Below are 24,276 nucleotides of genomic sequence, written 5' to 3'. Positions count from 1 at the left end.
GGCATAGTGCTTTGTGGAACAACACCATACATATCAATTATCTATTATATATTATACCTCAATATATTAAACGTTGAAACATAGCTGACATTTAAAAAAAAAAAAAAAGTATACTCAGTTGCCAAATGTCAAAAGCTCACTGGGGGCAGCTGCCCCCACTCGTCCCTATGTGCGTCTGCCACGCCTTAGTGTACATTCCTGTATTTTTGTTCTGTTTCACTTTTTTGTATTCCAATTGGGGCTTCATTTCAACTATTGCAGAAGCATATTTAGTGTACAGAATAGTCAGCAATAAGAAAAGGATACATGCATGTACTGCTGTAAGTTTTTAACCAATATATAATGTCTGCAAACGTGGATTAAAGGCTTTAGTATTCCATCTACAATTTGGACCATTTGGTTATGCACATCTCGGATATGTTGCCCGAGAGGTCTGCTTAGAGTGATTCGGCGAGCGGCTACTAACTAATGCCTGTTCCATTCCTCAAACTATCACACTCTTTCGGATGAGTGCAGTACACTGACCGGATGTGTGAGGATAGACCGGACATATATACTCAAATATTCTTAGAACTCTGTGTGGTGGTAGACTGGTAGTGTGCACTAATACTGCTCTATGTATATATATAAGCACGATCAATATGCATTTAATTCGTTGTTGCTAACATTGGGACGGAAAGATTAACACTCCTGCATCAATAGTAAACCTATCTGCATTGTAGAATTAAAAGCCTACTTAGACATGACTTCGATTTGCTTTCACGGTTGAAGTCTAATTTGTGATCGATAAATAGGAATTCCTAATTAAAGACATGCATGTTGGGCCTTCATTATCATCTGTTCCTAGCTAGTTTAGGAAAGGATTAGTCCTCGATATAAAGGACGGTTGATAACACATTCAAAATTTGAGAAATAGGTCTCGAGAGAGTTGAGAGCAGAATATGCGACGGTTGAAGAATGTCCGTCGCCAAACCTGGTCTGTTCTACCGCCGGAACTCTGGGAGGAAATCTATAAGCGACTGCTCGCCATGTCTAATCGAATTCGTTTTGCTTCAATATGCAAGGATTGGCTCTCCATCGCCACCGCAGCCAAGCCTCCTCCTCCTCCACCTGTGCCGGAGTCATGGCTCCTGTTTCGCGGCACCAGTAAGTTTTTGTCTCTCCCAGAAGAAAGAGTTTACAGATTCAATAATACAATACCACCGAAAGAACATATAATTGTGGGAGCTTCCAATGGTTGGGTGCTTACTGAAGATCCCGAATGCTATAGGTTACTTAGCCTTGTGAATCCAATCTTGAATGCCCAAATTATGCTACCAATCCTACCAAGAAGACATTATCTCCTAGAAGACATGAAGAAACTTCTTGTAGTAACCTTTGGTGATAATTCAGTTCTCCGGCCAGCTGGTGTGTTTATACATACTCAATGGGATTCTCTTATTGTATGTACTTGTGACAATGGGCCATGGAGGGACGCCCTCCAGGAGGTCTTCAATGATGTGTTATTTTACAATGGGAAAATATATACATTGGAGATCCAAAAGTCCAAGACAATTGTTACTGCTTATAGCTTAAACGAACAATTGCAGCCCCTTCGAATTAGTAGCCGGTATGTTGGTCAAGACATAGAAACTGAGACAAGGGTAGAGGCCTGCTTGGTGGAGTCCCGTGGAGATCTCTTGCTCGTACAGAAACAATTCTCGCAGCGACAGCACACGACTGGATTCCAGGTCCTTAAACTACTGCTTGTAGAGGAGGATGGTTCCTTGCGCTGTGTCAAGTTGCAAAGCTTGGGGGATCAAGCATTGTTTTGGGATAGAGATGGCTGCATTTCTTTACCTGCAGTTGGAAAATTTTCACTATTTAAAGAGAATCACATATATTTCATCAACGTATTATATGAAATTGGCGTGTATTCTCTAAAAGATGAGCGCATCAAACGATTCGACAATCCACAACGAAAATTTTTCCGGCAAGAATCAACCTGGTTTGTCCCCACGATTAAGGATACAATTGTTGGTCTGAATAGGTCGGGTAAACAGGAACTAAATCCTCTAGTTTAAATCTTGGGTACATGCGTGCCTACATCTTTCAAGCTTCAAGGTCGTTTCATTTTTGCTTTGTTGCTCTTTTTCTGAATGGCCATATCATATGCCAATTTGTTTTTGATCGAAGCGGTTTTATTAATTTCGTGTTCACCCTCCTCTTTGTTGGTTCAAAGAAAAAGAAGATTATTAAGAAAAAACAGTATGGTCATTCATAGTATGTACATAAGTATTTTGAACTTCTCCGCGATCGCATTTTACTTGCATCTTTTGGGAACAAATTTAGTGCTTGTTCCTGCTGCATCTTTCGTCTGTTTTTATCTTTTGGGTTGCGTTTGGATGAGAAAATTATAAAATCCATAGGAATTTATAAATGATGGAATCTTTAATTCCATCAATCTAAAATTCCATTAATTGCATTTTCTATTGTTTGGTTGCATCTATTTAGGATTTGAAATGTGTAATAAATTAAGAAAGTTTTAAAAAAATAAAAAGATAAAATAGAAAAAAGTCTTGTTTTGGAAATAAAATTTGAATACTGCAAAGGAATTCGTAAATGACACCTATTTTGGTGGAAATTGAAATGAGAAATTTAAATAACGAATTCCTTCGTTTTTTTCCACAGAGAAATTTAAAATTTCCAATCTGATAATGCCAAACGAGGGAATTGGCTTTTAGGAATTATGGAATCCTCACTTTCAATTAAATTCCATCATTTTTTCCCTCATCCAAACACACTCTTAATTGCAATTTCTATTGTTTGGTTGCATTTATTTAGGATTTGAAATGTGTAATAAATTAAGAAAGTTTAAAACAAATAAAAAGATAAAATACAAAAAAGTCTTGTTTTGGAAATAAAAATTGAATACTGCAAAGGAATTCGTAAATGACACCTATTTTGGTGGAAATTGAAGTGAGGAATTTAAATAACGAATCCCTTCTCTTTTTTTTCACAGAGAAATTTAAAATTTCCAATCTGATAATGCCAAACGAGGGAATTGGCTTTTAGGAATTATGAAATCCTCACTTTCAATTGAATTCCATCATTTTTTCCCTCATCCAAACACACTCTTGTATTACAACTGGGGCTTCATTACTGCTATTCCACAAGGAAATTCACAACAATGAAAACAAGGATTTTTCTTTTTTAGAACATTAATTTTCAACAAGGATCTAAGTCTAACTTCAGTACGTTGACATGTTTTCCTGTAAGTTTGTAACGTAATGACTGCCATTTGCAAATGTGCAAAACAGGCTTCAAAGTTCTTCTACTATTGCTGGAGCTAGCTACCAACTTCAAAGTTCTTCTTCTTCTTGCTACCACCACCAGACTCTTTTACTTCAACAACTTCAACTTTGGCCTTAGCTTTTTCACATCTCCACCGCCGGTTTGGTTCCTGGGAGATTTCAGCTCTTTGATTTGGTGGTTGCTATGCTTGTTGTCTTTGTAATTTGATTTACCAAGTAGAAATGATGATTACTTTTTCCTAAAGGTGAATAATTTGATTGTCCCTTTTTTGCAGTGAAAGGTTTTTAAATTTTTTTTTTTTTAAACAAACAATAAATTTGCAAACAAAAGACCCAAATAAATTTTGAGCAAAGATTACAAACAAACTGAAAAGAAAACTAAAACAAACCCAACTATAGTAATAGCCCATCAAGGGAGGAAACCCTTCAAGAGAGGAGAAATCCAGAAGGAAATCCTCCAAGAGAGGAAAAACTAGCAACAGTTGCCAACATCGCCAAAAGCTGCCGCTCCTCCGGGTGACACAGAGACATCACCGAACTTTTCAACAGGAGTCTGGAAAGAAACCAAATCACTCAATTGCATAAACGATCAAGTTTAAAAACTCCATCGATCAACAAAATTTCAAAACCATACAAAACATCAAATAACACCATTAGCATATCGGTAAGCAAAGAATTGCCTCTTTTTTTTTTTTTTTGGTCGATAATGAAGATATTCATTAAGCCACAAGGGCAAGAGGGAAACAGCAAACTGGAAACATACAACGCAAGAGAAACCCAGAAGAAACAATACAACAAAGAAGTCTAGGGAGGAACCAAAACAAAAGAGAGACAAGTTATGCCTCATGTGGAGACACTAGGAGGACCAGGCAAGCCATCACTCCTTAACACCGACAACAAAGAGGTTGGAGGCCTATTGGCCCAATCCTGGGAGCACAACCTCATCCTTGCAAGCTTTGCCGCTGCATCCGCAACACGGTTAGCTTCACGGGGGATCCAACTCCATTTGATCCAGTCAAAAAAGGTTTTCAAATGAATCACCTTATTGAGCATCGAAGAGATTCTCCAATTCGGAATGCCATCCTGTCTGTCAAGAGCACGAATCACCTCTTGACAATCACTTTCCAGAATAACATTCCTGACTTTCAAGAACTCTGCCATTTGGAGACCTTTCACAATTGCGTCAGCTTCAACTTCCATATCTGAGTTATGAGATCCATGTAGACTAGCTCCATCTAGGGAATGGCCCCTATGATTCCTGATGATGACTCCAATACCACTGTTATGATTGGCCTCATTCCATGCTCCATCCACATTGACTTTAACAAAGGGAGGAGTGGGAGGCTGCCAAAGAGGAGAAGTAATAGGATCAACAACATTTAGGGCGAGTCTTTCTCTTGAACTCAGTACTTCATACCATTCCCCAAAGCTGTGATGAATCTTTTCAATTGTCAACAGAGGATTGGGAGTCGAGTGACGCATAACTACTTCACACCTTTGTTTCCAGATCTCTCATAAGTGGAAGAAAACATTATGGATTAAGAACACAGGATCATTTGATAAAGAGCTAGACCTCTTGTTAATCTCCAATAACCAAGCTTCTAGAGTTGTAATTCTCTGTTTATCAGGAGAGTAACCAATCGAGCTGCCAAACCAGACTACATTGGTCCATGGGCAAAGAAGCAAGCAGTGTTCTATCGTTTCCGGGAACTCCCCGCAAATAGAGCAATAAGGGCTGGGGATTATCTTTCTTTTGAAGACATTCCAGTTTGTGGGCAAAGCATTTGACAAAGCTCTCCAAAGGAAGTTGGAGATTTTTGGGATGCAATTAGAATTCCAGATCAGCTTCCAATTATTCTTGTTCACCAGATGAGAAGAAGATGGTTTACAGACTGCCACTTGATTAACCGTAGAATACAACCTGTGATAACCGCTTTTGATTGAGTAAGAACCAGATTTAGTATGGGGCCAGATCAAAGAGTCATCATCCCTGCTTTCACCGATTGGGATGGCCCGTATGGCTGTGACATCAGATGCCTCCAAAAACGGTTCAAGGTGATCAATATTCTAATTTCTATTCTCATCAATGATTTCAGAGACTAGAAGGGGAGTAAATTTAAATCTGTTGGAAGTGTCAGTTGGTTTGATCAAGCCTCCATTTTTATTTGGGACCTACCTGTCTTTCCAAACGTCGATCAGTGTGCCATTTTTGACCTGCCAGAAAGCATTCTCAGTGATTGTATCTCTCCCAACAAGCAAACTATTCCATATCCACGAAGGTCTGGAGCCCTTCTTAGCATTTAGAAAGGAACAGTTATCAAAATAACGAGCTTTCAAAACTCTACTCCATAACGAGTTAGAGCTCTTAATCAATCTCCAACACTGTTTTGCCAAGGTGGCTTTGTTATAAGTATGCAAGTCTTTAAAGCCCATTCCCCAATCTGATTTGCTGCAACAAAGACCATTCCAGGCTTTCCAGTGAATTTTTTCTTTGGAATCGGATATCCCCCACCAAAAGTTAGCAATGTCCGAGTTAATCGCTTTGCAAAGTGTAACCGGAAGAAGAAAAACTGACATAGGATAAGCTGGGACAACCATCGCCACAACCTTTATTAAGATTTCCCTTCCTGCTTGTGAGAGGACAGTAGTCTTCCACCCCTCAAATTTCTGAGAGATATGATCTCAGATGTAAGCTAAGGCCTTTTTCTTCGAGTTACCCCAAATAGTCGGAAGACCAAGATAAATTTCAGGGTATTCCGAGATTGGAATGTTCAAAACAACTGCAATTTCTTCTTTGGATCCCTGAGGAGTATTAGCAGAGAAATAAATTGATGACTTGTCAAAGTTGATTGATTGACCAGAGGCAACACAATAAGTCTCTAGGATAGAGCTCAGAACCCGACAATTTGTAGAAGTTGCTTTCATGAAGAAAAGAGAATCATCTGCAAAAAATAGGTGGGAGAGGCCCGGGCAATTCTTACAAAGCTTCAGACCATGTAAGCGGTTTGTAGAGATGGCGACAGAGATGTTTCTAGACAGGACTTCTCCTATTAGAAGAAAGAGATAAGGGGACAGGGGGTCCCCTTGCCGTAGACCTCTTGACGGCTTAAAGAACTTGCCTTGCTTTCCATTCAGCATCAGAGAAAAGGAAACAGAAGTAACCACCTTCATGACTAACCTCACCCATTTTTGGTCGAAGCCAAATTTTAAAAGCACAGCTTGTAAGAAGTCCCATTCAACCCGATCATATGCTTTATTCATATCCAGCTTCAAGGCTAGCTCTTGGTCAGACTTGGAAGATTTCAGCTTTAGGTAGTGGTATGCCTCATGTGCAAGAATGAGGTTATCCTGGATCTGTCTGCCAGGTACAAATGCATTCTGATGTTCAGAGATTAACAAAGGGAGGATGGGTTTCAGTCTATTAGCCAACAGTTTAGAGAGGACTTTGATTGAGTTGTTGCAAAGGCTAATTGGCCGAAATTGGTTGACTGATTCTGGATGATGAACTTTCGGGATCAAGGTGATGTTCGTGTCATTTAGGAGATCAACAGGAGCATCCTCATCAAGGAAACAAGAAACTGCCCTGTTAACCCCATTCTGTACAATATCCCAATACTTGCAGTAGAAGGGACCTGAAAAGCCATCCGGTCCCGGGGCTTTGAAGCTACCAAGCTGCTTTGTCACCTTAATGATCTCTTCCCTGGAGAAAGACCTGGTAAGACTTGAGTTTTGTTGAGGGGAAACTTGACTATCAATGTTGTCGAGAACATCTCCCCACCATCTGGGATCAGAGGAAGAGTATAAGTTTCTGAAGAAAGAGGTAAAGGCGTCCCTGATCTGGAATTCACCCTTGATCCATGTATTATTGCCAATACAAAGACAATTGACACGATTTCTCTGCCTCCGATGTAGAGTGGTGAGATGGAAAAACTTGGTATTTCTATCCCCTTCTGTGAGCCAATTTATTCTCGATCTTTGCTTCCAAAAGCATTCCTCACGTTTCCAGACCGCTTCTAACTCATAAATCAACTCTTTTTCCCTGGTTTTTGATTCAGCTGACGCCACGCCCTCCTGAATACAACTCAACTCCCAACTTAAAGCATCAATCACTTCCTTGTTGTTAGGAAATTTGTCTTTGCTCCATTTTGAAAGGTGCCGTTTGCAAGCCTTTAAGTTCGACATCTACAGATGGAGAGGATTACAGGCAGGATCATTTTTCCAATTTGCACTAATGATATCTTCACATTCCGGATCATCGACCCATGAAGCTTCAAAACGGAAGATTTTGGGGCCTTTCCTAACACGTGGATGAGTAAAAACAACCAAAGGGTAGTGATCAGAACCCACTCTTGATTGCCTCGCATACTGTTAACCAAAGGAAAACGAAAAAAGAAGAAGAAATTGAGAAAGGCAGTAGCGGAATCGCCGACGTGCCGTTGTAAGACATACGATACGACACCGATTTGATTGGTAAAAGAGGGAACAAATTTTGGAAGGAGAAATTGATTCCCTCTTGAGTCTTGACTCTTGACAAAGACGTCAACAATCGGAGGGGTATTTTGGTCCATAGATATTTTGTTTTCTTTTTCATCTATTTTGGCCTAATTTTTATTTTTATTTTTATTTATAATAGCTTTTGTTTGTTCCCAGAATAAAAAAACCCTGTATTAAAACCCTAATATTAGACCAACCTCTCTCTTATTCAGACTCTCTCTCAGACTCAGAAGCTCTGTCACCGCCACTATGGCTCAGTTGAACACCATGTCCGCTTGCTTGCCCACCAACTTCGCCTTTCACGCTCCAAAATCAGGTACATTTTATTTTTCTGAAACAAAATTCTGGGTTTAGTAATGGGCTGATGGAGTTCGATAAGATCATTAAAGACTGAAACTTTTTGCTCAAGTTGTTCTGGGTTTGTTTTCACAGAAACCAGAATCAATTCAGTTGCTTAAAGTTTTTGTCTTTTTGTCAATTTAAGGAGAGATTAGTAACACCCAGACAAGTAGATGCTTAAGTTTTCAAAGAAAAGTGCTTGGATTACAGTGTGATTTTACGTTCTGATATCAATCTATTGCTTTTTTTGGTTTTCGAATGAGCAGAGTTGAATTTATGCCATGATGGAGTTGCATGTCAAAGGAAATTATCGTTTCAAGAGGTAGAGCTACCTATAGCCATAATGCCTTGTGTTATGTATCGATTTTCCCTTTCCTTGTAATTGTATTTAGTTATTTCATATTGATTTGTTCTTGTTGGCCTTGAATGATCATGTTTTTAATTTGTTTCCGCAGTTGGTGGCAAGAAAGAGTGAGCTTCAGGGGAATGCATTTGCGGGTTTGAGTATCAATGGAGGTGTAACTAGAGCTCGCAACCAAGGTGGGGAATGCTTATCATTGTTTTTGTTACACTCTTGGAATTTCTATATAAATCACTGCATCCTATAATTGGTCTTTTCTTTTCCTGTTTGTGTGTGTTGTTATTTTAGTGTACATGATACGATGTGTTTGTTATGGTTATGTAATCTGGTGAAATGGCGGAAAACTTGGACGTCTATGACAAGTTTAGCAGATTACTATGTTTGCGTTCATGTTGTCCTTATTTGTGAATGTTGAGGTTTAGACTGTAGAACTTGCACATCAAAGGGGTGATGTGTAGCAGTATTCTGTAAACAAGTATGTTTACGTTTTCTGGCATTGTAGTCCAATACCAGCATTTCAATGGCCAGGCCTCCTCTGATAGTTATGTCTAAGCTGATATTCCCTGACATAGTAAAACAGAGAATAAGGTGGCAAAGGCCTTCCTAGCTTTAGTTTTTAGTTTTCTTTCCTATAAAACTAGGCTATAGGTCTGTCTTCTTTAAAATTTCATTCTAAGCATGCAATAATCTCATAAAATTATCTCCTGTCAAAAAAGTTTTTCTTGATGGGGTTTCAAAATAGAAATGCACAATTGTTGGTTGTATACACAGAAAACAGAGAATTGTTGGATTACAGGAGTAAACATACCAGTGGCTAATTAATTGAGGGGTAATTGTGAATGAATTAATCTCTGATAAGATAGAGCTTTAAGGATTTAAAATGAGATGTCAAGCATTTTATTTTAGATTGAGATTCACTCATCCATGCGTTCTGAGATTTTAAGTACTACATGCTGGATATTTACTCTTTGAGATGCATGCAGTTATTAGAGCAGCACTGCCCAGTTACAGTGAGACAGAAATAGCTGGATCTACAAAGGAAAGAGGATTACGTGGCAAATTGAACAAGGTCGTTCTGGCCTATAGTGGTGGCTTAGACACGTCAGTCATTGTCCCATGGCTAAGGTATGCACTTTGTTTTTATAGTTACATCGACACGTATGTAAACATCAGCCATGCATATGATGCCTGCATAAGTGTTCAAAATTTACCACAACATTGTTTTTTTCTGTTTCACTATGCAATTATACGTTCTGAATGGTATGATTGTAAATGAAGCATATGATTGGGGTTTAAACATACATTTAGCATTTGTTTATCAAAAGCACCAGAGGATGGTGAAGCAATAGTGTAGTAATACTAAGAACAGTTCTGCCATATTACAAAATAGTAATTTTCCTTTTTGGATAGTTCGTTCAGTGTGCTGCATATCTCCTCCCTCCTTCTAAATTTATTACAAAATTGAGACACCATTACTTTACACTTAGTGTTAATGCTTATTGATGCATATTGCATATGTTGTTTCACATATTTTCTCAGACAGTTCACATACAAGCTTATACTTCTGATTCAATAGTTTGCCATTATTGATCTGTTCATTTACCTTTTACTTTCAGGGAGAACTATGGTTGTGAAGTTGTTTGCTTCACTGCCGATGTGGGTCAAGTAAGTTTGGTGTAGCAACATCTATTTCAGATTTATCTGATATTGTTTCAAGCAATGAATTTTAAGGTGGTAATTGTTGGTTCTGACTTTCATGCATTCCCTATTCTAAATATTTTAGGGTATAAAAGAATTGGATGGTCTGGAACAGAAGGCAAAGGCGAGTGGGGCTTGTCAGTTAGTAGTGAAGGATCTGAAGGAGGAGTTTGTAAAAGACTATATATTCCCTTGCTTGCGAGCTGGTGCAATCTATGAGAGGAAATACTTGCTGGGGACCTCAATGGCCCGTCCTGTTATTGCTAAGGTGATCTCTGAATCTCAGGCTATTATGTTGTTTCATTATATGTTCATTGCCTTTGTTGATTGCTACTTGCACAGCTGAAACAAATGAAAAGAATCCTTTTGGATTTAGTGATAAATGCATCTGCTCTTCCTCGAGCAGTTTTCTGTGTTTCTGGCAGAGTTGAGTATAGGGTTAAGTAGCTAAGTTTGAGAACTTTCCAGGTCATTGTTTTTTGTCTCAGTTTTGTTCTCTTATTGATATATCCATATGACATCCTGAAAACAGGCCATGGTAGATGTTGCCAAAGCAGTTGGAGCTGATGCCGTCGCTCATGGATGCACAGGGAAAGGAAATGATCAGGCATGTGTTGCACTTAAGCATTTAATATAACAACATCTCACTTGTTTTTCTTCTTACACTACCTTTCCTGTCTGTTTAGGTTCGGTTTGAACTGACGTTTTTTGCTCTCGACCCCAAACTTAATGTGGTGGCTCCTTGGAGGGAATGGGACATTACGGGTAGAGAAGATGCTATTGAATATGCTAAGAAGCATAATGTGCCTGTCCCAGTGACAAAGAAATCCATATACAGCAGAGATGGGAACTTATGGCACCTTAGTCATGAGGTAGTTTTTGCAACTCTGTTTCAGTTTTGTTTTTGCTAATTCTGGATAAATGCATCTTTCGCTATAAAATCTTAGGTGGTGGTATTTTGGAGCCAGAATTGCACTATTATGTCTAGGCTTTTGTGATTGGTGAATATCTGTGCTTGTAATATTTGATGTCAGAACTTATTCGATACTCCCAGTTGATAGTTATGCTTGTCTTCCAAAGGCCCAGTCTGAAGTTCTAATTCCCCTTCCCTTTATGTCATAACCAATGATTAAAAAAAGTTGCAGTCTTGTGCAGACATTGGATATTCCCTGAACATTAATGACATGTGTCTGTTGGTTAAGGTAGTTCTGAGTATGTTTGCTTGATGAGTAAAGGTATTAGGAGAAATGTATCAATTGATGCCCGCACAAGTGAACTAGGTTACAACTTACAAGTTTAAGTCTTTGGCAACAGTTTTTGGATTGATAGAGTTGCTGTTGGAATCTTTTGGGTCATTTTGTTTGCTGTTTCAGTTCTAAATTTTACTCCCCTCTTTGATTAAAGGGTGATATTTTGGAAGACCCGGAAAATGAGCCGAAGAAGGATATGTTCATGTTATCTGTTGATCCAGAAGATGCACCGAATGAACCTGAGTAAGTTGCAGTTCAACTTTGTTTTACTTTGTGTGCCAAGTACATTTTGTTAGTTGCTAAAAATAAAGAATATTTTCTTAAGCATGCTCCCATGTTCGTACAGGTATGTAGATATCGGGATCGTTTCAGGAATTCCAGTTTCAGTCGATGGACAAGAGCTTTCACCAGCTTCTTTGCTTACGAAGCTTAATGAGATTGGCGGAAGACACGGAATTGGTCGTATTGACATGGTTGAAAACCGTCTTGTTGGTATGAAGAGCCGTGGAGTCTATGAAACTCCTGGAGGCACCATCCTATTCGCTGCTGCACGAGAGTTGGAGTCCTTAACTTTGGATCGAGAAACAATGCAAGTTAAAGATTCGCTTGCCCTCAAATATGCAGAGCTAGTCTATGCAGGCAGGTGGTTCGACCCACTTCGTGAGTCCATGGATGCATTCATGGAGAAAATCTCGGAGACAACAACGGGATCAGTAACTCTAAAGTTGTACAAGGGTTCGATCACTGTAACTAGCCGTAAGAGTCCATATAGCCTGTATAGGCAAGACATCTCTTCATTTGAGAGCGGAGATGTGTATGATCAAGCCGATGCAGCTGGGTTTATTAGGCTATATGGTCTCCCCATGAGGGTGCGGGCAATGCTTAAGGAGGGGATCTAGGTTCTTTTGTATTGTTTGTTGTTAGAACAACTAAGAATTGAGTTCTATTTGGTATTTGTACTATTTGGTATTTGGTATTTGTAGTAATTTCTAGCCTTGACCAGTTTTGATATGTGCTGATTGTACATTTTTTTCCCCTCTACATTCAACCAAAAATTACTTTCAACACTACGACTAAAATTCAATTTTTACAAACACACAGAGAAATCATATTAAGTATGAGAAGTGAAATTTATACTCTCTATTTTATAATTTGCATTTTTTTTTTCATTTTTAGTAACTTGAAGATTTGTCTTTGGTAACTTAAATTTTGTATTTTAGAACTACAACCAAATATGGAAAAAGAGAGTGCTTCTTAAATATTTATCTTTACTCTTTTTTTTTTTATCGGGAAGAATCAACCTGGTTTGTCTTGCCGGACTGAGGCTGCTGTGGTGCCGGGTTTGTCTTGCCGGAAATGGAATTGGGTGTTGCACCTCACGTATCGGGTCTGGGACCGGGGCAAGAGAGTCCGGATTTGGGATCCGGGCGGGTCGGGGGCTTGGGCTCTAACCCACTCTCAATTTTGGGTTTGGCTTCCGACCCAATTTCGCAATTGGGCTTGGTTTCAGGCCCACTCTTTTCTTTGGGATTTTGTTCAACAGTTGGAATGGCATGGGGCCCCTACTCGCTACTGGTACTGGATTTGGGACCCAATGCTATGGTATTTGTTCGTGAAAGATCGTCTGCCAACATGGCCATGTTCTGACACCCTTGGCCGGCTTCGATCTTTAGGTGGGAGAGTGCCTTCATTCCGACGCCAAGTTGATTTTTGTCAATTTGTGCGTTGGGGTTCGATGGGTAGTCAAACCACCGACTACTCAATTCACTACACGGCTGCAATCCGTAGTGTAAAATCAGCGCTGCGTCTTGACGTTACTGCTCTTGCATTTTTAATTCTTTGTATTTCAGATGTAATTTTTGCATCTTTTCCTTTCGCATTGTTTATTTTCTTTTTTATGCCTATTGGCATGGTATCGTTGTAACCTTTCAGTTTCAATAAAGGGCTGACCTCATTTTACTCAAAACAAAAAAACCTGGTTTGTCCCCACGACTAAGGATACAATTGTTGGTCTGAATAGGTCGGGTAAACAGGAACTAAATCCTCGAGTTTAAATTTTGGATATATGTGTGCCTACATCTTTCAAGCTTCAAGGTCGTTTCATTTTTGCTTTGTTGCTCTTTTTTCTGAATGGCCATATCATATGCTAATTTGTTTTTGATCGAAGCGGTTTTATTAATTTCGTGTTCACCCTCCTCTTTGTTGGTTCAAAGAAAAAAAAAAAAAAGATTATTAAGAAATGAAGTATGTACATAAGTATTTTGAACCTCTCCGCGATCGTGTTTTACTTGCTTCTTTTGGGAACAAATTTAGTGCTTGTTCCTGCTGCATCTTTCGTCTGTTTCTATCTTTTGTATTACAACTGGGGCTTCATTACTACCATTCCACAAGGAAATTCACAACAATGAAAACAAGGATTTTTCTTTTTTAGAACATTAATTTTCAACAAGGATCTAAGTCTAACTTCAGTACGTTGACATGTTCTCCTGTAAGTTTGTAACGTAACGACTGGCATTTGCAAATGTGCAAAACTGGCTTCAAAGTTCTTCTACTGTTGCTGGAGCTAGCTACCAACTTCAAAGTTCTTCTTCTTCTTGCTACCATCACCAGACTCTTTTACTTCAACAACTTCAACTTTGGCCTTATCTTTTTCACATCTCCACCGCCGGTTTGGTTACTGGGAGATTTCAGCTCTTTGATTTGGTGGTTGCTATGCTTGTTGTCTTTGTAATTTGACTTCGGATCAGGCTATATTGTATCCCATCAATAATTTAGTCACGCACATCTCAATGCACTTCTAACGGTTTAGAGAGGAGTAACGATGGCCCTCATACCATCTGCTTTTCTGTGTTGGTGTCTATAGGGTAGGACTACGCTAGCATGTTTTGGCTTTGCTTCTTATCTTTTTGTTGCAATCATTGTACTGAAAACACTAATTATAGTTATAAGCTAAAGTAGAATGGGTTTGTACTGTTCATTCAATAGTGTTGTGATGCTTTTGTCCTTTCATTTTTTTAGAATTTACTCTATTGATCTTGCCGTTTAATATATCAACAATGAAATTTTGTTTGTTTGTTTTTTTTTTTTTTTTTTCGAGAATTCAGAATCATCCAGAGATTGAGAGAGAGAGGTAAAGCTTCAGACTAAGAATTGCCAGAACGATCCAGAGATAGACTGAGAGTGCAATCTAATCCGTCATCGTTGCAGGCAGAAAGAGAGGCGAAGACGATTGTTTATCTTCCGGCGACTTGGCCAGAAGGAGAGGGAGGGAGAACTTATTCGAGATATCTAGGTATGATTGAATTTTGCTTCTTCTTTTTTTAAGTTGTATAGACAAAAGTCGTATGTTGTATGTCACTACGTAATTTGCAATATGCTTCAAGCCTTCAACTGTTCAACACCATCGGCAAACATTTGCAATATGCGTTGACTCAGTTTCATATCAACAAGAAGCACTAGTTGCTGTTATTAGTAATGAAACTTGCAAACTAGAGAGATCTTTTCTATGATATTGTCGAACTACCTACTAATATCAAAATTTCGCGATATAGAATTGAAATTTATAGTAGTTAGTACAAAAATTTATTCTATATGCAACACACTACCATTGCATATTGCCATCTTCTACCAATTCCATCTCCTTTGATTTACCAAGTAGAAATGATGATTTACTTTTTCAGTTTTTCCTAAAGGTGAATAATTCGATTGTTCTTTTTTTTTTGTAGTGAAAGTTTTTTTTATTTTTTTTTTTTAACAAACAATAAATTTGCAAACAAAAGATCCAAATAAATTTTAGGCAAAGATTACAAACAAACTGAAAAGAAAACCAAAACAAGCCCAACTAATAGGGCCTGAGAGGAGAATCCATAAGGAAATCCTCCAAGAGAGGAAAACCTAGCAACAGTTGCCAACATCGCCAAAAACTGTCGCTCCTCTGGGTGACACAGAGACATCACCGAACTTTTCAACAAGAGTCTGGAAAGAAACCAAATCACTCAATTGCATGAACGTTCAAGTTTAAAGTACTCCATCGATCAACAAAATTTCAAAACCATACAAAACATCAAATAACACCATTAGCATATCGCCATGCAAAGAATTGCCTTGCATATTGTTAACCAAAGAAAAATGAAAAAAGAAAGAGGAATCGAGAAAGGCAGCAGCGGAATCACCGACGTGCCGTTGTAAGATATACGATACGACAATTTTGGAAGAAAAATAATTTCTCTTGATTCCCTCTTCAACAATTGGAGGGGTATTTTGGTCCATAGACATTTTGTTTTCTTTTTCATTTATTTTGGCCTAGTTTTTATTTATAATGGCTTTTGTTCCCAAAATAAAAAAAAACCTGTATAAAACCCTGATATAAGACCAACCTCTCTCTCTCTCTCTCTCTCTCTCTCTCTCAGACGCTCAGAAGCTCTGTCACCGCCACTATGGCTCAGTTGAACACCAACATCGCCTTTCACGCTCCAAAATCAGGTACATTTTACTTTTCTGAAACAAAATTCTGGGTTTAGTAATGGGCTGATGGAGTTCGAGAAGATCATTAAAGACTGAAATTTTTTGCTAAAGTTGTTCTGGGTTTGTTTTCACAGAAACCAGAATCAATTCAGTTGGTTAAAGTTTTTGTCTTTTTGTCAATTTAAGGAGAAATTAGTAACACCCAGACAAGTAGATGCTTAAGGATTTAAAATGAGATGTCAAGCATTATATTTTAGATTGAGATTCACTCATCCATGCGGTATGAGATTTTAAGTACTACATGCTGGATTGCTGGATATTTACTCTTTGAGATTGGAGCAGCACTGCCCAGTTACAGTGAGACTGAAGTAGCTGGATCTACAAAGGAAAGAGGATTACGTGGCAAATTGAACAAGGTTGTTCTGGCCTATAGTGGTGGCTTAGACACGTCAGTCATTGTCCCATGGCTAAGGTATGCAGTTTGTTTTTATAGTTACATTGACACCTATAGTAAACATCAGCCATGCATATGATGCCTGCATAAGTGTTCAAAATTTACCACAACATTGTCTTTTTCTGTTTCACTATGCAATTATACGTTCTGAATAGTATGATTGTAAATGAAGCATATGAGTGGGGTTTAAACATACATTTAGCATTTGTTTATCATAAGCACCAAAGGATAGTGAAGCAATAGTGTAGTAATATAAGAACAGTTCTGCCATATTGCAATTAGTGTTTGCTTATTGATGCATATTGCATATGTTGTTTCACATGTTTTCTCAGACAGTTCACATACAAGCTTATACTTCTGATACAATAGTTTGCCATTATTGATCTGTTAATTTACCTTTTACTTTCAGGGAGAACTATGGTTGTGAAGTTGTTTGCTTCACTGCCGACGTGGGTCAAGTAAGTTTGGTGCAGCAACATCTATTTCAGATTTATCTGATATTGTTTCAAGTAATGAATTTTAAGGTGGTAATTGTTGGTTCTGACTTTCATGCATTCCCTGTTCTAAATATGTTAGGGTATAAAAGAATTGGATGGTCTGGAACAGAAGGCCAAGGCAAGTGGGGCTTGTCAGTTAGTAGTGAAGGATCTGAAGGAGGAGTTTGTAAAAGACTATGTATTCCCTTGCTTGCGAGCTGGTGCAATCTATGAGAGGAAATACTTGCTGGGGACCTCAATGGCCCGTCCTGTTATTGCTAAGGTGATCTCTGAATCTCAGGCTATTATGTTGTTTCATTATATGTTCATTGCCTTTGTTGATTGCTACTTGCACAGCTGAAACAAATGAAAAGAATCCTTTTGGATTTAGTGATAAATGCATCTGCTCTTCCTCGAACAGTTTTCTGTGTTTCTGGTAGAGTTGAGTATAGGGTTAAGTAGCTAATTTTCTGAACTTTCCAGGTCATTGTTTTTTTGTCTCAGTTTTGTTGTGTCATTGATATATCCATATGACATCCTGAAAACAGGCCATGGTAGATGTTGCCAAAGCAGTTGGAGCTGATGCCGTTGCTCATGGATGCACAGGGAAAGGAAATGATCAGGCATGTGTTGCACTTAAGCATTTAATATAACAACATCTCACTTGTGTTTCTTCTTACACTACCTTTCCTGTCTGTTTAGGTTCGGTTTGAGCTGACCTTTTTTGCTCTCGACCCCAAACTTAATGTGGTGGCTCCTTGGAGGGAATGGGACATTACGGGTAGAGAAGATGCTATTGAATATGCTAAGAAGCATAATGTGCCTGTCCCAGTGACAAAGAAATCCATATACAGCAGAGATGGGAACTTATGGCACCTTAGTCATGAGGTAGTTTTTACAACTCTGTTTCAGTTTTGTTTTCGCTAATTCTGGATAAATGCATCTTTCGCTATAAAATCTTAGGTGGTGGTATTTTGGAGCCAGAATTGCACTGTTATGTCTAAGCTTTTATGACTGGTGTATATCTGTGCTTGTAATAATTGATGTCAAACACTTATTCGATACTCCCAGTTGATAGTTATGGTTGTCTTCCAAAGGACCAGTCTGAAGTTCTAGTTCCCCTTCCCTTTATGTCATAACCAATGATTAAAAAAAGTTGCAGTCTTGTGCAGACATTGGATATTCCCTGAACATTAAGGACATGAGTCTGTTGGTTAAGGTAGTTCTGAGTATGTTTGCTTGATGAGTAAAGGTATTAGGAGAAATATATCAATTGATGCCTGCACAAGTGAACTAGGTTACAACTTACAAGTAAGTCTTTGGCAACAGTTTTTGGTTTGATAGAGTTGCTATTGGAATCTTTTGGGTCATTTTGCTTGCTGTTTCAGTTCTAAATTTTACTCTCCTCTTTGATCAAAGGGTGATATTTTGGAAGACCCGGAAAATGAGCCGAAGAAGGATATGTTCATGTTATCTGTCGATCCAGAAGATGCACCGAATGAACCTGAGTAAGTTGCAGTTCAACTTTGTTTTACTTTGTGTGCCAAGTACATTTTGTTAGTTGCTAAAAATAAAGAACATTTTCTTAAGCATGCTCCCATGTTCGTACAGGTATGTAGATATTGGGATCGTTTCAGGAATTCCAGTTTCAGTTGATGGACAAGAGCTTTCACCAGCTTCTTTGCTTACGAAGCTTAATGAGATTGGCGGAAGACACGGAATTGGTCGTGTTGACATGGTTGAAAACCGTCTTGTTGGTATGAAGAGCCGTGGAGTCTATGAAACTCCTGGAGGCACCATCCTATTCGCTGCTGCACGAGAGTTGGAGTCCTTAACTTTGGATCGTGAAACAATGCAAGTTAAAGACTCGCTTGCCCTCAAATATGCAGAGCTAGTCTATGCAGGCAGGTGGTTCGACCCACTTCGTGAGTCCATGGATGCATTCATGGAGAAAATCTCGGAGACAACAACGGGATCAGTAACTCTAAAGTTGTACAAGGGTTCGGTCACTGTAACTAGCCGTAAGAGTCCATATAGCCTGTATAGGCAAGACATCTCTTCATTTGAGAGCGGAGATGTGTATGATCAAGCCGATGCAGCTGGGTTTATTAGGCTATATGGTCTCCCCATGAGGGTGCGGGCAATGCTTAAGGAGGGGATCTAGGTTCTTTTGTATTGTTTGTTGTTTGAAACAGCTAAGAATTGAGTTCTATTTGGTATTTGTAGTAATTTCTAGCCTTGACCAGCTTTAATATGTGCCGATTGTACATTCTGTTTTTTTTTTCCCTGTACATTCAACCAAAAATTACTTTCAACACTTGGACCAAAATTCTATTTTTACATACAGACATAATCCTCTATAGACATCATATTAAATATGAGAAGTGAAATTTATACTCTCTATTTTACAGTTCACTTTTTTTTTTTTTTTTCATTTTTAGTAACTTAAAGATTTGTCTTTAGTCCCTTTAAAAGGATTTGCATTTAGTAACTTAAATTTTTGTATCTTAGAAAGAGAGTGTAGATTTCACTCTTCTTAAATATTTATCTTTACTATTTGTACAATAGTAAACCTCTACTAATATTATTAATTTGCGAAAAGTCGAGCATTTCATTTTTTATTTATTGCAATGAAATTGGTCCACAATAATGGCCAATGCAACATTAAGATAACAAAAATTAAGATTCATAATCTGACCGTCAAAATCATCTCGTCACAAGCAAAACAAGCTGGATAAATTTGAAGCACAAGTTTAGAACTAATAGTTCCAGGTGCGACTGTAAAACAAGGCTGCACAAGCGCATCAAAATTTGAAACTACTCGTTGCTTAGTTCATACTTCATACGATAGTAAACCTCTATTATTGTACAAATTAGTTGCCAAAGTTAACCTCTGCTATAATTTTGTTCCTATGTTAGGATCTCCACGCGGATGTTCACAATTTTATAGTCGTACTAGTGATTTTGAGATCTCCCGAAAAGTTATGTATTTCCGTATTATTTGCTTTTCTAATTATAAAGCATGACATGTTATGTTATTTGCATTAGACGTGATAAGGATAATTCAAAATCATAGTTTCGACCGACTATTATACTGGAAGATGAGAACTTAAAACCTCCGAATTACACGGCTGCTTACAACATTACAAGCTCTTCAAAAAGTTCAATTTAGTTAATTTCAAAAAATTTAGAGGGTCATCTTTGAAATTAAAAAAAAAAAATATTAGTTCCGGTTGATAGGTAGCCCCCACAGAAGTGGCGGGCACAGCCCACTGTACTCCCGCTCTAAACCACTCCTCACTTCTTTCACTCTCCCTCAGACTCAGAGTCAGAAATGATCAAACTACGCCGTTTAATTTCCCCTGCCGCCGTCGTAACAGCCGGGCCGCCTCTACTCCGTCTTCTACGGCTCACCCTGAGCCGACTCTCCTCCTCCTCCGCCGCCGCGGCTCAGCCGATTCTAGATTACGACTACTACCAGTTCGACCACGCGCCGCCACGCGATCAAGCTCCGTTGGCCGACGCGGCGGGCTCCGTTCCCGTGAGAGGAGTGCAGTGGGCGTTCATAGGGAGCCCAATCGCCAAGAGGCACTTCTACGCCGAGAGAATCTCCAAGCTTCTTCAAGTTCCTCACATTTCCATGGCCACCCTCGTCCGTCAAGACCTTCACCCTCACTCTTCTCTCTACAACCAGGTCAAAGATTCTTTGCTTTCTTTCTTCTCTTGGTTAATTTCATCAAAAAGTCTTCAAATTTGGGTTTAGTTTTTGTGATATTTGGGGAAGAGTTGGGAGCTATGTAAACAATGAAGGCACATTGGACATTTGTTATTGTATTTTAGCTTTTGCATTGTTGTTGTGGATCGAATTAGATTGCGAATGCCGTGAATCGGGGGGAGATTGTGGCAGAGGAGGATATACTATTAGGGTTGTTGTCGAAGAAATTGGAAGATGGATATTGGAGAGGAGAGAGTGGATTTATACTGGATGGAATTCCTCGTTCCAAGATCCAAGCTGTAAGTGTTGTTGTCTTGGCCTTATTGAATTGGTTTCTGAATCACATTTGTGTACTGTGTGGAGTGTAGTAAAGTAATTATGGAATGTTCAACTTAAAAGTTTCGCATAAACGAATGAATTGACATGTTTTCGAGTTGGAGGATGAAATTTGAAAACCTGATCATCTTCTAAGGACTAAAGTATATATGGTTGAACTAATTATAATTTCCTTGGAAGAGAAATGTGACCCTCAAGGCATTGAATCTAGGCCTCAAAGTGTTGGTGTGTGAGTATGAAATATATTGTTAGATAAGGTGGTGTTGTTAATCCAGTTTGCTGTATTCTTTAATTTCAGGAAATTCTTTCACAACTGGTTGAGATTGATCTAGTGGTGAATTTCAAATGCACAGAACATTGCTTGGTGAAACACAAAAGAGGTAATATCTATTATTTCATTGCAATCTAATATTCTAATCAGTCTACCAGGTTGGCAGGTTGCATAAAAACTTATATTACCAACACCTTAGTGTCACGGTTTGAACAAGTACTACCTTGCCACAAGTTTGACATTCTCCACTGCTTATGCAGAAGCTGCCTGGAGGGAGAAACTCCAAATCTTTACCGAGCAGGTAGTCCTCTTGTCTAGGAACTATAAAGACCATATGAACTACTGATATCATTAAGTGATGTACTAAAATATGGAGGCTAACCAACTGTCTTGTGAGCTTTGATGTAATTCTGCTGAAATCATGTTGTTATTGGATAGTGGTAGCATCACAGCCAAACTATGTTATATGTTGTGATTATAAAAGTAAAATCTGGGATGAGTGGCGTTAACATTTTCTGTTCTCTCTATCCAGAGTAAGCCACTAGAAGATTACTACAAGAAACAGGAAAAGATTCTTGACTTTCAAGTCAGTAGTGCACCTGGGGAGACTTGGAAAGGGCTCTTGGCTACTCTGCATCTACACTCTTCACTGTAGTCCTTGTCTATAGGTTTGAACTTATGTATATAAGAAGTATGCAAATTGCCTAGTCGGATGCAGTCTTCTGTATCAGCACAATTTTGTAATATACCAGTTATATAGAAATTGAACAGATTTTTTACAATGAAGAGTGGGAGCCAAATCGAACTGTTTTTTTGAGATATTCACAATGAAGAGTGGCAGCACTCGATTGCTGTTTTACTGGTTCCTTCTTCGTCAACTACTTTGGCACAACTACTTCGTCAACTTGTGGTTCAAATCCTTACCCTTTATTCTATTAAGTCCTTTGTTTCCGTCCATCAAGAATCAATTTGTTCTCAAGAAAAGACTCTTCTCATATGCTAGTTATATCTGGTGTTACATCAATCAGTAGTGCATTCTTCCAAGTGTTACATTCTTTTGCATGAAGTTTCATTTCGTATATCTGGGAACTATGAAGATCGTATGAAACAGTGATCGTTATAGAGTTTAGACTAGTAATAAATATATAAACCGTGCAAATTTCCGAGTTGGGTGGAGTCTTCTGTATCAGCACAATTTTGTTTTACAGCCAGTTGTATAGCAAGCACTCTTCTAGCAACTTCTCCGGTATCAAGAAGGGTATATGATAACAGGATAATCAAAGGCAGTCTATTTTTGTAGACAACCACATGTAGAGACTCAGACACCTTTTGTCCTATTGTTTTTCTAAAGAACACTCTACTTGAAGAAGTATATTCTACTATAAGGTTGCTGTAAACACGAAAATCTGAAAGCAAACAAAATGCAGACACGTGTACAAAAATAATAATTTTATTAATTTAAGTGCGGGTTACAATCTTTGGTAATCCTCTGATTCTATCTCCGACGATGAATTTTGCTCAAGGGCTTGACGCTTGATCTTTAGTGGTATGATGATCACGAGAGTTGACACGTGACGAACGTTTTGACTTGAGGTTGGTGAGGAACCGGCTATTTGGCAGCTTGAGGGTTCACACGAGCTTGAGAGGCTTCAGAAATTTTGAGAGTCTTTTCTTCTCTTTTTTGGCTGAAGTCCTTCTCTTGATTTGAGAAAGGGTATTTATAGTGTCGGCGTCTCTCTCAATTTGAAATGCCTTGATGACACGTAATTAATTGTATTTTCCTTAATAACATAATCAAATCAATCAGCCCTAATTAACTGATTTAAATCACAATTATTAAGGAATTAGCCAATTAACTTGATGGCTGATTTCAATTGTATTTCATTAATAGCATAATCAAATCAATCAGCTTTAATTAACTGATTTAATCACGACTATTAAGGAATTAGCCAATTATTTTGATGGCTGATTTTCATCTTGATTATCAATTTAAATAAATTGACATTTAATCAGCAGACGAAATTTAATACTTGATTTGACTCGGAATCAATTGATTTAATTTGGTTGATCCGCTTTAATATCAGCTGATTAAGTCGGAACAAATTTATTTATTGCCGTCGAACTTTTTGTATGCCGCCACGTGTCGTTCCCTGAGTCCGCTTGGTTTTGCTTACTCATAAGCCACGTGCACATTTTATGGGACCCACATACCAACTAGATTTGTTCGGTCATAATTTCAAGTGTTGACCGAATTATTTAATGAATTTTATTTTCATTAAATTTTTGGTGTCTACAGTTCCTTATCAAATATTTGCTCTTTTTTTTATCTGAAATTCCCTTCTTCTTTTTTTCTTTAGTAAAGACGTTGTAAACAACTTAGCTCTTTCGAGTGAGGATGCTTAAATAATTTTCTCACAATCTTATATGTTAGTTTATTTTTGGTCATGATCAAATCATTTGTAACTTTTTTAACTTCCACGACTTAAACTAAAAGGAAGAGAATTAAGAGTTCTAGAAACTAAATTTGCCAATGTAAATCGCATGAATGAATCATCAATAACTCCCATAACAAATTACTCATTTTGATCAAGACCCGCCCTTATTATGTTCTAAAATATAATGTAAAGATCATCGATCCAATATTATATATAGAATGCTCATGAAAACGTTTCTGTTCTTTTGAGACCCAGCAAACTTTTATGATGAATCAAATAATTTATGCCATCATAAGATTTTAAAGATTAATGGGCATAATTTTCTCAACACTTTTGTTGTGGAGATACCTTCTTGGACCTAACATTCACCATTATTTTACAACATTTTGCAAATGAATATTTTGTGTCATTTTAACAATTTTCTCGATGATTTATTAGCTAATTTGACAGTTGGGTAGCAAATTAGTTAATTTAGAAATTATAGGGTAGCAAATTGGCAGAAATAAATCCTAGGGTAGCAAATTGACACCATAGTGAAAGCTAGGGGAGCAAATAAGCAATAAGCCTTAAAATAATATGAACATGACTGTTGAAGTTAATTTGTTGTGATATCAACCTATATAGTTCAGTATCTGTTTTCAATCATAGCATTTTAAAAGATGAATAAAACTTCATGGTTTCACATAATTT

The 24,276-nt window shown here is 38.1% G+C and overlaps 4 protein-coding genes across 5 annotated transcripts; all 4 read left to right on the top strand.

Annotated features, from left to right (window-relative positions):
- Positions 1-941: 941 nt before the first annotated feature.
- Positions 942-2,063, top strand: LOC133744963 (F-box protein At2g26160-like). Its single transcript, XM_062172979.1, has one exon. It carries the CDS (start codon positions 942-944, stop codon positions 2,061-2,063), a length of 1,122 nt encoding a protein of 373 aa, XP_062028963.1.
- Positions 2,064-7,944: 5,881 nt separating this feature from the next.
- LOC133743347 (argininosuccinate synthase, chloroplastic-like) lies at positions 7,945-12,446 on the top strand. Of its 2 annotated transcripts, XM_062171244.1 has the most exons (10): positions 7,945-8,103; positions 8,393-8,448; positions 8,582-8,666; positions 9,471-9,612; positions 10,104-10,152; positions 10,271-10,453; positions 10,718-10,792; positions 10,872-11,057; positions 11,590-11,678; positions 11,782-12,446. In XM_062171244.1, exons 1-10 carry the CDS (start codon positions 8,037-8,039, stop codon positions 12,332-12,334), a joined length of 1,485 nt encoding a protein of 494 aa, XP_062027228.1. In that variant the 5' UTR covers positions 7,945-8,036; the 3' UTR covers positions 12,335-12,446. The 2 variants fall into 2 exon arrangements, with proteins under 2 accessions (XP_062027228.1, XP_062027229.1); XM_062171245.1 differs by lacking the exons at positions 8,393-8,448; positions 8,582-8,666 and having other exon boundaries at positions 7,954-8,103; positions 9,483-9,612.
- Positions 12,447-15,775: 3,329 nt separating this feature from the next.
- On the top strand, positions 15,776-19,146 carry LOC133743348 (argininosuccinate synthase, chloroplastic-like). The gene is made up of 8 exons (XM_062171246.1): positions 15,776-15,917; positions 16,242-16,371; positions 16,763-16,811; positions 16,930-17,112; positions 17,378-17,452; positions 17,532-17,717; positions 18,249-18,337; positions 18,441-19,146. The coding sequence occupies exons 1-8, from the start codon at positions 15,872-15,874 to the stop codon at positions 18,991-18,993; spliced, it is 1,311 nt and encodes a 436-aa protein (XP_062027230.1). The 5' UTR covers positions 15,776-15,871; the 3' UTR covers positions 18,994-19,146.
- A 924-nt stretch (positions 19,147-20,070) lies between these two features.
- Positions 20,071-22,010, top strand: LOC133746038 (probable adenylate kinase 7, mitochondrial). The gene is made up of 5 exons (XM_062174195.1): positions 20,071-20,523; positions 20,700-20,843; positions 21,179-21,260; positions 21,412-21,452; positions 21,684-22,010. The coding sequence occupies exons 1-5, from the start codon at positions 20,164-20,166 to the stop codon at positions 21,804-21,806; spliced, it is 750 nt and encodes a 249-aa protein (XP_062030179.1). The 5' UTR covers positions 20,071-20,163; the 3' UTR covers positions 21,807-22,010.
- Positions 22,011-24,276: the final 2,266 nt, after the last annotated feature.

The sequence above is a fragment of the Rosa rugosa genome, chromosome 4, assembly GCF_958449725.1.
Source record: "Rosa rugosa chromosome 4, drRosRugo1.1, whole genome shotgun sequence".
NCBI lineage: Eukaryota > Viridiplantae > Streptophyta > Magnoliopsida > Rosales > Rosaceae > Rosa > Rosa rugosa.
This window is presented reverse-complemented; position numbering and strand designations above follow the sequence as displayed.

Bases quoted from the DNA above. Each gene is read 5' to 3' on its own strand.
- LOC133744963 (XM_062172979.1), top strand. From the start codon at position 942: ATGCGACGGTTGAAGAATGTCCGTCGCCAAACCTGGTCTGTTCTACCG.
- LOC133743347 (XM_062171244.1), top strand. From the start codon at position 8,037: ATGGCTCAGTTGAACACCATGTCCGCTTGCTTGCCCACCAACTTCGCC. The intron at 8,667-9,470 runs GTGGGGAATGCT...AGATGCATGCAG, and splicing joins AACTAGAGCTCGCAACCAAG to TTATTAGAGCAGCACTGCCC. The intron at 10,793-10,871 runs GCATGTGTTGCA...CTGTCTGTTTAG, and splicing joins CAGGGAAAGGAAATGATCAG to GTTCGGTTTGAACTGACGTT.
- LOC133743348 (XM_062171246.1), top strand. From the start codon at position 15,872: ATGGCTCAGTTGAACACCAACATCGCCTTTCACGCTCCAAAATCAG. The intron at 16,812-16,929 runs GTAAGTTTGGTG...TAAATATGTTAG, and splicing joins TCACTGCCGACGTGGGTCAA to GGTATAAAAGAATTGGATGG. The intron at 17,453-17,531 runs GCATGTGTTGCA...CTGTCTGTTTAG, and splicing joins CAGGGAAAGGAAATGATCAG to GTTCGGTTTGAGCTGACCTT.
- LOC133746038 (XM_062174195.1), top strand. From the start codon at position 20,164: ATGATCAAACTACGCCGTTTAATTTCCCCTGCCGCCGTCGTAACAGCC. The intron at 20,524-20,699 runs GTCAAAGATTCT...GGATCGAATTAG, and splicing joins ACTCTTCTCTCTACAACCAG to ATTGCGAATGCCGTGAATCG. The intron at 20,844-21,178 runs GTAAGTGTTGTT...CTTTAATTTCAG, and splicing joins CTCGTTCCAAGATCCAAGCT to GAAATTCTTTCACAACTGGT.